The sequence below is a fragment of the Mirounga leonina genome, unplaced genomic scaffold, assembly GCF_011800145.1.
Source record: "Mirounga leonina isolate KUSES-001 unplaced genomic scaffold, KU_Mleo_1.0 Mir_180, whole genome shotgun sequence".
Classification (NCBI taxonomy): domain Eukaryota; kingdom Metazoa; phylum Chordata; class Mammalia; order Carnivora; family Phocidae; genus Mirounga; species Mirounga leonina.
Genome location: NW_023270469.1, coordinates 13,091,800 through 13,105,624, shown reverse-complemented (window position 1 = coordinate 13,105,624; position 13,825 = coordinate 13,091,800). Strand labels below are relative to the sequence as shown.

The window sequence follows — 13,825 nt, the reverse complement described above, 5'->3', positions numbered from 1 at the left end:
TGAAGCCCACTACAGCATGAAGCTCTTAAGGTCTTGCTTGTTCTCTCTGGGGCCAGCTAGCAGTCCCCTGGGACACCTTCACCTTCAGCACTAGACAGTGCTGCTCTGGCCTCTTCTGAGCAAACCGGGCTGTTCCATCAGCTCTCACCTGGGAGGAGCCAGAGCGGAACTCCGCAGGAGAAAGGCTGGCTGGTGGGGGTGCAGACGGGGTGGGAGTGCCGATGTCAGCCTGGCACCTGTGCTTCATGTCTGCAGGCAATCCTAGCAGAGAGAAGGAGCTCCTTGAGACAGCAGGAGCCCCTCTGCTAACCCCCCTCCTCTGCCCTACTTCCTCCCCCTCTCCCTGCCAACCCAGGTGATCTTCCGAAATGAAGTGACCAATGAGTTCTTACACTACATGGTGAGTTTCAGGGTCATCCCTTCAGGCATCATCAAAACCATCGAGATGACGAGCCCCGTCCGGCAGAGCACATCAGCCTCCATCAAGGTGGAGAACCCCCTGCCCTATTTGGTGACCTTCTCCACGGAATGCAGGGTGCCTGACATCAGCCTGCCCTCCCAGTTTGTGGTGCCTGCCAACTCCGAGGTATGGCCCCGGCTACCAGTGGCCCCCTGATATCTGTGACAGAGGCTCTGCCTGTGAAGGGGGGTTGCCTCCTTGAGTTTGGGCCAGCCCTGACAGTGGTTGGGAAGGCAGGGGACGGTCCCTCAATCACACCCCTGATCTCCCCTTTCCCCTTCTGCCCCAGTCCTCACATGAACACGGGCATATGAGCGCTTGGGTTCAGACATATAAAAGGGACTTACTTATTAATTATGAAGCCTTGCCTCTGTCATATGCTTGTTTGCTTTGTTCAAATTGAAACTATCTTTGTTTTTTGCTAATTGTAAAGGTAACGTAGAATATATGTGGTGAAAAGGAAAGCAAGGGACATAGCGTATCGAGTGAATAGCACGTGCACCGTCATGCACATAACACTTGCTTATGCACAGACCCCTTCAGGAAGGATGCACAAGATACCTGTGCCCCGCTGGGAAGATATAGCCTGAAATTCTGAGCTGATGTGGCGATGAACTTTCTTTTGACTCTCTTCACTTTATGGCTCCAAACTCTCACTGTCCAGATTCCATCAAAAGCCCTTCTGTTCCTCTAACTTGAGCCCACCCACTTATTCCCTGTGCCCACTTGAGCTCTTCCTTCCCCTTCAGAACCCCAAATCCTTTTTGTTCCTCAGAGAGTCTCCATGCCCTTCATTTTGTCCTTATATTTTTCATCATGAATTATAAAAATCCATGCAGAAATGTATAACATATATATATACATATAATGTATTAAAACATGTTTACTTAAACAACTATGAAGGAAATATCTGTACAACTAATACCCAGGCCAGGACATAAAAAATTGCCACCACCCCAGAAACCTGTCTCCACTTGCAGTACTGTCCATCACCCCTAAAAGTTACCACTGTCCTCATTTTGTAATAATTTCTTGCTTTTAAGCCATACGGTTTAGATTGGCCTGGCTTTGAACTTTATCCAAAAGAAATCATATAAACATTCTTCAGCGTTTTGTGTCTTTTGCTCAACATCATGTGTCCTGATGGTCATCACATTGATGCACGCAGCTGAGGTTCATTCATCCCCATCGCTGTAGAATATCCATTCCATCATACAGCTATGCCACAATTTAGATATCCATTCTACTGCGGCCAGACGTCTGTGTTGGTTTCAGCGTTTGGCTATCATGCTGTGGACCTCACCACAGAAGTGCCTTCCTGATGCACACGGCATGTGTTTTCCACAGCGTATGCCGAGGAGGAGAATCACCGGGTCACAGGGTGTGCATGCCTGAACTGCCAACCAAGAGATAACCTCCAGTCAGTAATGAGAGTTCACCAACTTTTGGCATTGTCACATTTTTAAAGGTTTACCAGTCTGATAAAACTTGGGATCAACTAATAGCTCCTTGTGATCTTAATTTACCTTTTTACAAATAGATTGACTTCAGTTGGTTAATAGTCTGTGCAGGAGATCTGCCTCCATGCTCCTGAGTGAGAATGAACCAGTTTTCCTTTCTTGTACTCTTTGTCCAATTTGAGCATCAGCTCTGCCTGCAATAGAAAAAGAATTGGGGATTTACCTGCTTTCTCGATTCCGTGAAAGAGTTTATAAAAGATTGAAGTTATGTCTTCCTTGAACTCACAGATGAAGTCACTGAGCCCTGGTGTTTTCTTCTGGGGAAGATTCTCTGCTACTGACTTTATATCTTTCATAAGTTATTAAACTATTTAGATTTTCTGTTTCTTCCTGAATCAGTAACAAGAGCGTGGATGTTTCATCTGTATATCCAAAATATTGGCACAACATTGTTAATATCCTCTTACTACCTCTTCTCTGTGATGTTCTTTTCTCATTTCTAATATTGGTTATTGTGCCTTCTCTTTCTTGATCTGTCTTGTTAGAGGTTTCTCAGTATTATATCTTATATTCAAAGAGCCATCTTTTGGTTTTGTTGGTTCTCTTTATTGTATGTTTGTTTTCTAGTTGCTTGATTTCTACTTTTAATTATTTCCTTCTTTCTGCTTCCTGTGGGTTACTGGTGCTTTATCTAATTTCTAAGATGAGTGCTTAGTGCATTTACTTCTAGTCTTCTCTATTTTCCCATACACACATTTAAGACTGTAAGTCCCCCTCTTAAGTGCTGCTTTAGTGGCAGTGTACAAACTTTTATATGCAGCATTTTTTATCATTAAGTTCAAAAATGTTCTAACGTTCATTATTATGAATATTTCTTTTTTGACTCACAGGTTATTACAAGTGTTTCCTAATTTCCAAACGTATGGATTTTTCTACATGTTGTTTTTTAAATTATTTTGTGGTCCTTATATTCCACATTATTTCAGTCCTCTAGAATTTGTTTAGACTTGCTTATGGCCCAATATATGATCTTTTTTTTTTAATCCTCCATTTATTTTTAAAAAGCATGTGTTTGCCATTTGGTATTAATTCTCTGATATTTTGGTCTACTTGTTTGGTCAGATTTAAGAGAGCATGTTAAAGTCACTGTGATAGGGGATTTGTCTGTTTGTCCTTGTAGTTCTGTCATGTTTTTGCTCTATATACTTTGAAGCTCTATTACTAGTTAAATTAAAATCATAATATCCTTCTGATGATGTTATATTAAGACTTGATCATCTCACATTCCTGTTCTTCAAGAGTATCTTGGCCATTCTTGGCCCTTTGCATTTCCATATAAATCAGCTTGTCGTGTTCCTCCAAAAAAATTAAATAACCTATTAGGATTTTGATTGGATTATTTTAAGAATGTATTAGCTGCCAAATTACCCTAAAAATTAGCAACTTAAAACTGTAAGCATTTATTATCTACAGAGTTTCTGAGGCTCAGAAATCCAAGAGTAGCAGCTTCGCTGGGTGGTTTGGGCTGAGGATCTTTCCTGAGGGTGTAGTCACTTGTCAGCCAGGACTCCGGGCACTTCAAAGGCTTGACTGGGGCTGGATAACCTGCTTCCAAACTCACTCGTGGTTTTTGGAAAGACCTTCGTTCCTTGCTGGCTGTTGGCTGCAGGCTTCAGTTCCTCACCACGTACACTTCTCCCTAGAGCTGCTTTCACCATGACAGCTTGCTTCCCCTAGAGCGAGTGACCTAAGAGAAGCAGAGAACAAAGGAGAGAGAGCATGCGCGAGACAGAAACCACAGTCTTTCCCTCTTAATCTCAGAAGTGATATGCCGTCTCTCTGCCATATACTAGGGGTCACACAGACCAGCCCTGGTACAACATGGGAGAGGATGACCCACTGGGGGCCATCTAGGAACTGCAGAACGATGTTGACTAGAAAGGCGATAGACAGCATCCTTGCCTTTTTCCTAATCTTGAAGGGAAAGCTTTCAAAGTTTCACCAGTTATTATGTTTATTTTGGGTTTCTTATAGATACCCTTTATCAAATTAAGGATGTCCCCTTCTATTCCTAGTTTGCTAAGAGCTTTTTTTAAAACTCCATGAATGGATGTAGTTTTATCAAATGCCTTTACTGCATCTATTGAGATGGTCAAATCATTGTTCTCCATTTAATCTCTCAATGTGGCAACTGATTGGCAGTTAAATGTTAAACCAGCCTTTCATTCATGGAATAAACCCATCTTTGCCGTAAAACACTTTCTTCTTTATATATTGCTGGATTAGCTGGATAACATTTTTATTGGGCACTTTGTATGTATGTTTGGGGCAGGGAGGACTGGCATCCAGTTTTCTTTTCTCCTATTAGCCTTGTTTGATTTTGATATCAAAATCATGCTACCTGAAGTAGGTTCCCTCCTTTTCTCTTCTTTGGGAGAATTTGTGGAATACTTAGATTATCTAATAGAACTTACAAGTAAATCTTTATGATCCTGGAATTTTGTTAAGAGAAAACTTTTTTACTATTGCTTAAATCTCTTTAATGGTTAGAGAACTACCTAGGTTTTCTTTATCTACTTGAGTCTGGTTTTGTAAGTTATATCTTTCATACATTTTCCCATTCTCATCTAATTTTTTTTTAATTGTGGTAAAATCATCTAAATGCATATACTCTATTCTGTTAAACATCTACAACAACTTTAACAATATCCTCTTTTTATTCTATTTTTCAATGAGAAGAACTAGTTCTTTTTTAAAAAGATACTATACCTACTCATAATAAAAACAAGATTTTAGGGCGCCTGGGTGGCTCAGTTGGTTAAGCGACTGCCTTCGGCTCAGGTCATGATCCTGGAGTCCCTGGATCGAGTCCCGCATCGAGCTCCCTGCTGGGCGGGGAGTCTGCTTCTCCCTCTGACCCTCCCCCCTCTCATGTGCTTGCTCTCTCTCATTCTCGCTCTCTCAAATAAATAAATAAAATCTTAAAAAAAAAAACAACAAGATTTTAACTATACAAAAGTCTATGGAAGAGAAAATGAAAGTCCCCAAATCCCATTTCCTTCAGCCTAAGATAACTGCTGGTAACAATTTGAAATACATCCTTGCTGTCTCTGTTCTATACCTGCAAAGACATAATCTTCTCCATAAAAATGGGCACATGCTTTATATACATTTATGAAACGTCCTTCCTTTGACTTACAATATCATCAACACCTTTCATGGCAATGCTTATCGCTCTGCCTCTTCCTTTCTAATGGCTACATACTATTTCACCAAAGTGGGTAAACTATGATTTATTTAGCCGAGTTCTTACTGCTCAACTCATTTGAATTGTTTCCCTTATTTTGTTATTATAAGTCATACTCTTGATTCTTATTTTGTTTTGCCATGGGCAATAATAGAAGGAGGAGAAAATCTTTCCCAGTTGAAGGTAGAACCCAGGATGCTGTTCTGAGATTGGCTATGAGCAAAGAAAGAGCTGCTTGACCTTCAGCCCTCCTGCTGGCAGTACTCACCCCCATCGCCATAAGTGTGTGTTTCTCAAGAGAAGATCTAATACCTTTTAGATTCAAAAAGATTCCAGATATATAAATACCTCTAGGGTATTTCTAGGGAAAGCCGGAAGGGATACAGAGGAGAAAAAGGGCTATTTGGACAGAGATTCCCTGGGCTCAAGATCAGTGTGAGCATTTGCTGTGAAGCAGCATTTCTGCCACCAACCTACTCTGAGGTCACTGGGTAGTAAGGGATGGGTTGGACTCTTGGCATCATGGGAGCCTCTGTCTTCTCTTGCAGGGCACATTCTCATTTGAATTCCAGCCCCTGAGAGCTGGAGAAACCTTTGGGAGACTAATGCTGCACAACAGTGATTTGGGTTACTACCTGTATGAGCTCAGTTTGAAGGCCACGCCAGCACTGCCTGAAAAGCCCATCCACTTCCAGGCCATTCTTGGCAGCGGTCAGAGCATCTTTGCCAAGTTCACCAATTATACCCGGCAGAAGACAGAATACTACTGCAGGGTGAGTAGCCACTGTCCCACCCTCTGCCCTTCCCTTGCCAGAAGTCTGAGCTTAAAAAGAATAGAAGGAGGATACAGGGGGTGCAGAAATATGAAACTCAGAGGGAGTCAAGGGCTTCATCTAGCCTGGAAACTCCCAGCTAGAAACAGCATCAGGCTGGCTTCTTCCTTACAGACTCTATCTTAACAAGCTGGGGTAGGGGTGGGGAGAGTTTTGCTTCCCACAGCATGTACAGCGGTCACTAGAAGAGACAGTAGGCCCGAGACCAGGGGCATCCTGATGCTGTCATCGATTACAGGCGGGGAGTGTATCATCCCCCTCTTCGGAGTGACTCTGCCCCCGAAGCCCCAAGGTCCCTTCCTGATCCGGGCAGGGTACAACATAGTCATCCCCTTCAAGAACATTTTCTATCATCCAGTCACCTTCTCCTTCATTGTGGAGAACCCAGTCAGTGAGTATAGGCTGTGAAATCCAACAGCCTTGGATTTGAACCCTGGCTTACTCTTGAATACTTACTCTTTGAATACTTTACTAAAGCTCTCTAACCTTTTCTAGAAATGGTAATAATACCCCAACCTCACAGGATTGCTCGAAGGCCTTTAAAAGATGCATACAAAACTGTTTTCATAGAGCCTAGCTCATAGTACATGCTTCATATATGTTACCTATTATATAATTTGGAATCCAGGTTTAACCACTGAAACAGAAACCCAAAATAACAACAAAAATAAAAGTTACTCTTCTGTCAGATAACAGTGTGAACGTAAGCAGTTTGGGCTGGAATGGTAGCTCCATGACATCAGGTATCCAGACTCCTTCTATCCTGAGGCTCTTCCCTCTGTAGGGAGTTGCTTTGGTCCACAGGGACCAAGACGGCTTACCATGATGTCTGCATTCCAGCCAGCTCCAGGGGAGATGGCGAGGAGCTCTATTTATCCCTTCCACTCACATTCCCTTGAACAAAATTGTGTAAGACCACATCTAGCAACAAGGGGAGCTAGGAGGTGCAGCCTCCACACTGGGTTCCATGGCTACAGTCAAGAGACCCGGGCTCTTGATCAATCATATCAGTCAGGAGAAGCTAGGTTATGCTATAGTAACAAACAGCCCCGATATCTCGGTGGCTTAAAACAACCAAGGTTTGTCCCTCATTTGTGCTACCTATCCAGTGAGGGTCAGCAGGGGACTCTGTTCATCACAGCCATTCAGGGATCCAGGCTGAAGGGCCACCACCAGCTCAGACGTCTCAGGTCATAGTGCCAGAGGGGTGAAAAGATCCCAAAGGGCCTTGCACTGACAAGCGAGTGCCCTAGTGTGGAAGTGACCCCTTTCACTTCTGCTCAAAACTAACTGTTGAGAACTAGACCCCCCCCCCATCCATGAGGAGCCAGAGTGTTCAGCCTTTCATGGGTGTGGGAGAAGAGAAGAGCCAGATAGGGGGGCCACTAGTGAAGGCCACACTTCTGTAACCCTGCTTGGTATATCTGGCAAGTCATTTAACATTGCTTGGCCTCAATTTCTTTGTAGCAAAATGGGTATAATAATTAGTATTACCTACTCTTCAAGGGACTTATAAGGGCACAACTTTTAATGACCTGCCCAGCCTCACACAAACGTAGGTTAGTTGATGTCCGAGAGCGGGTGGGCAGGCGGGGGATGGGCCCGAGCTGCCCGTGTGCTCTGTGGGATCCCTTGTGAACCAAGTGCATTTCTTCCTCTTTCAGACTGACTGTCAAGACTTCCACACGGAAAAGATCATTAACGCAGCCCCAGGGGCTCAAGGAGGCACGGAAGTCAGTGTGGAGGTCTATTTTGAGCCCAGCCACCTGGGCGAGACCAAGGGCATCCTGATGCTGTCATCGATTACAGGCGGGGAGTATATCATCCCCCTCTTCGGAGTGGCTCTGCCCCCGAAGCCCCAAGGTCCCTTCCTGATCCGGGCAGGGTACAACATAGTCATCCCCTTCAAGAACATTTTCTATCATCCAGTCACCTTCTCCTTCATTGTGGAGAACCCAGCCTTCTCTGTTCGTGCTGTAGACTCCGTGCGGCCCAAGAAGATCAACAATATCACTGTCTCCTTTGAAGGAAACCCGTCAGGCAGCAAAACGCCCATCACCAGCAAGCTGATTGTGTCTTGTCCTCCCAGTGAAGGCAATGAAGCAGGTGTTAAATGGGTTTATTACCTGAAGGGAATCACCCCTTAGTGGTAACTAAGGTCAGCTACATCAATGGAAAGCCATCTCCTCAACCTTAGAATCTATGTATTATTCTACCTTGGTGAAGAACAGAGAAAATAGTCAGAATTCTACAGCTACTGTTTTATCTCCTCCTTCAATTATCGGGGCACTTATTTCCATATTATATGCATTCCAAATATATATATATATGAAATATATATATATTCCATATTACACATGCCAACAACAACAACAACAACAAAAAGCTATGTTGCACTTCACAAGGGCAAGTCCCTGAATTTAGTTTCTAATCATATCCCCAAAGCTCAAGGAATGATCCCCATTTTTAATAAGATGACATAGATATCACACTCATGACCTCCTATCAGATAGCACTTAGTGCATGACACTGGGCCCCCACAGTGCCTTTTAAAAATCCATAATGGTTCAAAGAGCTCTTAGACATGACTCTCTTTTGAAATGATATTTTATTCTGCTTTCATGTAAAAGCCAAACAAGACACTATTTTCAAAATGATAATGGATGACACCTGCACCATTATTGCAGGGCCAGGGGCCGGGGATGATCCCTCCATCTCTGAATCCTGTATCTGTTCCCCACAGAAAGTTCTCCCTGAAGGCCGGGTCCCGGAGAAATGCAGAGCCCCCAGTCCCCCACTCCCAAGCCCAGCCCTGTGCAGAGCAGTCAGCCCGTAGCACAGCGATTCCCTACCTGTCTGTACGTCCCAATCGGCCAGTTCTGCTCCAGACCCTTCCACCTCACATTCTGATTTAATTAGTCTGGGGAGGGATGTGGGCGTCCTTTTCTCTTCCAAATTTGTACAGCAGTGTTGAGAACCAATGCTACAAGTCCTACACCCACCTGGCCATTAATGCTGCAACGGAGTCAGGGATCTACTTCCAAGGGAGGACCACACCGCAATCTGATGTGGTTAAACTGCAGCCATTCTGTATGTACAGGAAGGGTGAGGTCTAAGTCAGTGCCTTTCTTAAGAGGGAAAGCACCAGGGAAGCACCACCTCCAAGGAGGAGTGGGACATCTGCCTTAGCCCAGACTCTAGCCCTGGGTCCTGCAATGTGTATTAATAGGACCACTTAAAAAAATAATTATAATAATAGGACCACTTACCTGTTGGCGCCACCTGATGAAATAAAGATGATTGCGACTGGCCCTGGAGTGGATTTGCTTCTGCACGCTCATGCCTGAGGGTCCCCTGTCGCCACCTCCTCCCCCCTCGGCATCCCCAACAGCCTACCTGCCAGAGAGGGAGAAAGCATGAAAGGAGATGACGAGTGCTCCCAACAGGGGGTTCTGAAGAATGGTCCCTGGCCCAGCAGCTGCAGCATTCCCCAAGGAATGCATTAAAAATGCACATCCTCAAGGCACACCCAGACCTGCAGAGTCAGAAGCTCCAGGGGTGTGGCCCAGCAACCCTTATTGTGTTTTAGAGGTCTTACGTCTTAAAACACATAAACCTTATGTGTTTTAAGAAGCCCTTATTGCTTTTTAGAGGTGTGGTTTCCTGTTTGTTTGTTTGTTTGTTTAATGGAGGGAGATTCTTCTCATCCTTTTGTACCTCCCCGCCAACTCTCAGCCCAGTAGACCTTGCGCTCAGCTAAAGTATTTGCAGACCTACACGTAACTGTCGATCTGCGGAACCACTAAAGATGCTGTTAACGGACATAAGGCAAAAACTAGATGCAGATTTTCCAGATGGTTAAATGAGCAAAGAGCACACCGCGCAGCCATCTGAGAGGATGCGGAGATCAATGAGCACACGCTACGACTAGCAAACACCCAGAGTCTGATGAAAGCAGGGCTTTTCAACTTTTGTTATCTACTGAAATCACCCAGAGGGCTTGCTACCCCACAGGCCATCAGGCCCCATCCTCAGAGGGTCTGATTTAGTAGCTTTAGTTCCCCGTGAGGCCGTTGCTACGGGTCCGAGGAGCACGCTGCCCAGCACAGCTGTGAAGCCGCAACTGCCTTGCCCCAGCACCAGCTGGGACGGACGTGCTAGGGGTGCAGGATCTGGGGCTGTCCCAGACCTCCTGGATCAGCGTGTGCATTTTAAGGCATCTCTAGGGGACGATGCGCACTCTGCAGCTAAGAGCGGTTGCCTTAAAGGCGACTATGGAAGCTGAGCCTTTATGGGACCCACAGCCCTGCTGCTCTCCAGGAGGACCCTAGACCCTGGCCACTTCCCAAGTGTCACCACCAGCCAAGTGGCGCCGGGTGGCCAGGGCCAATTCCCCTACCTCAGCCCTACTCCAGCTCTCCCTAAGCCACTGAGTCTAGAGCCCAAAGCCGCCTGGTCTGGAGTGAGGAAGCAGGCCTTCTCCCTGGGACCAAAGCTCAGCTCAGACCCTGCCCCAGCAGGAACACCTCTCCAGGAGGACTTGAGATATGATATATCTCTTCTCTTGAGGTCCTTCTCATACTTCCTCCACCTCAAAAAGACAATAACAAAATTGTTTAATTTTGGCAAACCTGGGATTGCCAAGTACTTCACCAGAGGCCTGGGGGAGAAGCTTGGTGAAAATGAACACTCTGACACAAGCTAGTGGAAATTTCCCTCTAAGGATACATTCTCAGCAAAGCAGACCACCTAGCCTAGAAGTGTCTGAGTGTGGCCGGCCTGGCCAGGACTGGTCACCAGGGTCAGAGGAGTGAGCACGTGGAGAAGGCAACGGTGGCCTTGGGCTTTCTTAACCCCACAGCCAGTCCAGGAATGCATAAATAACCTTAATTAGTTGGCATTTTCCAAGAGATCAGAGAAAAGAAACCACCTTTTCTTCCCCCCTGAGGAATTTCTGAACTAAAGGTAGGACAAAGCATTGGTTTGGGCCTTGAGTAAAAAACTGGTTTCTTAGCAACCTAGTCCAGAATGTGATTTCAAGAGAAAAGAGTTCCTTCTGGTCAAAACATTACTGTTTCAATTATTAAAAACTACCTCACTATGACCCTTGGGAAATTCGGTTCACCTTTAAGAAAAAGCCAAACCAAACAGCAAAAGAAACAGATGAAACATTATATTAGATATGGTCCAGTGGAAGTGAATACACACCAGAGAAATAGGTCCAAATCATTCCCATTGACTTAATTTTTTTCATTGTTTTGCATCAACCATCATCAAAAATCCTGAAGACATAAACTTGGCAAAGACATTTGGAAACGTCCTTATTGGTGCCACCTGGAATCAAGGTAAGAGGAGGAAACTACTAAGCAAAACATTTTTTCTGGCGACAGATCTAACTTTGGAGCAGTTTCAGATTGGTGGTCCACCCACCTTCAGTCATTGGACTGTGCTGGGAAAAGTTTTAAAAGCTGTGAAAACCCTGCTGGTAAAGGAAAGCACTTTTTTCACAGATTTTTCTAGACACAATGCCTCCATGACTTACTGACTTTTGGGTTAGCTTTTGTACTTGTTCGTATGGCTGCATAACAAATTCCCACAAATCCAGCAGCTTAAAACAACACGAGTTTCTCATCTCACAGTGTCCATGGGTCAGAAGTCCAGAATGGACTGAACTGGGTTCTTGGCTCAGGGTCTCACAGGCTGAAATCAAGATGCCAGCCAGCTGCATCTTCATCTGAAAGCTCAATTAGGAAAAGATCCACTTCCAAGTTCCCCTGGTGTATTGACAAAATTCATTTCCTTACAGCCATATGATTGAAGTCCCCATTTTCTTGGCAACTGACAACCCTCAGGAGATCAGTGTTGGCAACTAGAGGGCATTCTCAGGTCTTTATCATGTGGCCAATCAGAGATAGTTCAATTTTGTTACTGTTTACTCTTCAAGGACAGCAGGAGAATCTCTCTCCTGCTTCAGATGCCTTCTGACTATTATTAAGGCCTCATCTGATTAGGTTGGACCCACCCGGGATAATCTCCCTTTTTATTTACTAAAGTCAACTGATTAGGGACTTTAACTACATCTACAAATTCCCTTCTGCTATATAACATAACTGTTGGAGTGACAGTCCACTGTATTTACAAGTCTGTTCACACTCAAGGGGAGGGGACTATACAGGGTATGTACCCAAAGGGAACATACCTTTGGGTCTGCCTACCACACCCCCTCACTTGTGTCCCATAGATTCTGATCTATGAATTGAGGATAAGACTCTATTTTCAACTTTGTTGTCAGATTCACATGCATACTTTTCACTCATTAGAAAAAGTACCGTCATGTATTATGCTCATATTTAATACTCTTTGGGCTCCACTGTGGTCCAGTCTTTGTCCTAAGATCTCTGTCCACTATGGAAGCTTACAATAAGGAACTCTGTCTGATGCATCTGCCTGTTAGCCACAATACATCCATAAAGTGCTTTTAAAATGTTGCCACATTTAAAAAAAACACAAACGCAAAAAAACAAAAAATAAAAAACCCAGCCCTCTAAGGTATTCAAGCACGATAAACACACTCTCCGGAGTCCCAAATGGTGGGGAGACAGCCACTGTTGGTACCTGAGATTTTTAGGTAGTAGACAGGTAGTATTGTTTTTAATTAAGAATTTATTTTAGGGGCGCCTGGGTGGCTCAGTTGGTTAAGCAACTGCCTTCGGCTCAGGTCATGATCCCGGAGTCCTGGGATCGAGTCCCGCATCGGGCTCCCAGCTCGGCGGGGAGCCTGCTTCTCCCTCTGACCCTATCCCCTCTCATGCTGTTTCTCTCTCTCTCTCTCTCAAATAAATAAATAAATAAAATCTTAAAAAAAAAAAAAGAATTTATTTTAGGGGCGCCTGGGTGGCTCAGTCGTTAGGCGTCTGCCTTCGGCTCAGGTCATGATCCCAGGGTCCCCAGATCGAGCCCCGCATCGGGCACCCTGCTCGGCGGGAAGCCTGCTTCTCCCTCCCCCACTCCCCCTGCTTGTGTTCCCTCTCTCGCTGTGTCTCTCTCTGTTAAATAAATAAAATCTTAAAAAAGAAAAAAAAGATTAAAAAAAAAAGAATTTATTTTAGGGGTGCCTGGGTGGCTCAGTTGTTAAGTGTCTGCCTTTGGCTCAGGTCATGATCCCAGGGTCCTGGGATTGAGCCCCGCATTGGGGTCCCTGCTCTGCAGGAAGCCTGCTTCTTCCTCTCCCACTCCCCCTGCTTGTGTTCCTGCTCTTGCTCACTCGCTCTCTGTCAAATAAATAAAATCTTTTAAAAAAAATTTTTTTAAGAATTTATTTTAATGTTTTAAAAACATGTAACTATTCACAGCCATGATTTTAGCACATAAGACTAAAGTAAGATTTTTGAAGTAAGTTGGTTTGAGAAACAATTTTTTTAACAGTACAGGTGGTTAGAATATGGCGAAACTAACGACGGTATTACTCCTATTTGGGGAACATTGCCACATGCAAAACTGGTGACTAAACAGTAAATGAACTAATGGATTCAATAAGTATTTATTAAGTTATGCTAAGTAAGTCAGGCTCCATGAGACCCTTCGTGCTCCCAAACGTACACAGAAGCCCACCACGCGCCTTGCCAACCACGTGCGGGCACTTGAGTGCACGGGACACGCGCCCCACACAGCCCCATCTCGAACCACACGGGAGCGTGAGGAGAGGAGGTGGAGCCTTGTGGGGGCGTGGACAACGCACCTGCAGCCTGCGTGCGGGGGCGTGGCTGGCGAGGGGCGGGTCCTCGCGGCGGAAGGCGGAAGCGGCTGCAGAGTCACGTGATCCGAG

At 44.9% G+C, this 13,825-nt stretch overlaps 1 protein-coding gene across 1 annotated transcript in view; it reads left to right on the top strand.

The window, feature by feature from the left end:
- HYDIN (HYDIN axonemal central pair apparatus protein) overlaps window positions 1–8,251 on the top strand; it is a 308,320-nt gene extending 300,069 nt beyond the window's left edge. The window contains exons 83-85 of the mRNA XM_035024816.1: window positions 356–586; window positions 5,716–5,940; window positions 7,665–8,251. Of these exons, the coding sequence (XP_034880707.1) occupies window positions 356–586; window positions 5,716–5,940; window positions 7,665–8,147 (939 nt within the window). The 3' untranslated portion in view covers window positions 8,148–8,251. The remainder of the gene's footprint in view (window positions 1–355; window positions 587–5,715; window positions 5,941–7,664) is intronic.
- Window positions 8,252–13,825: the final 5,574 nt, after the last annotated feature.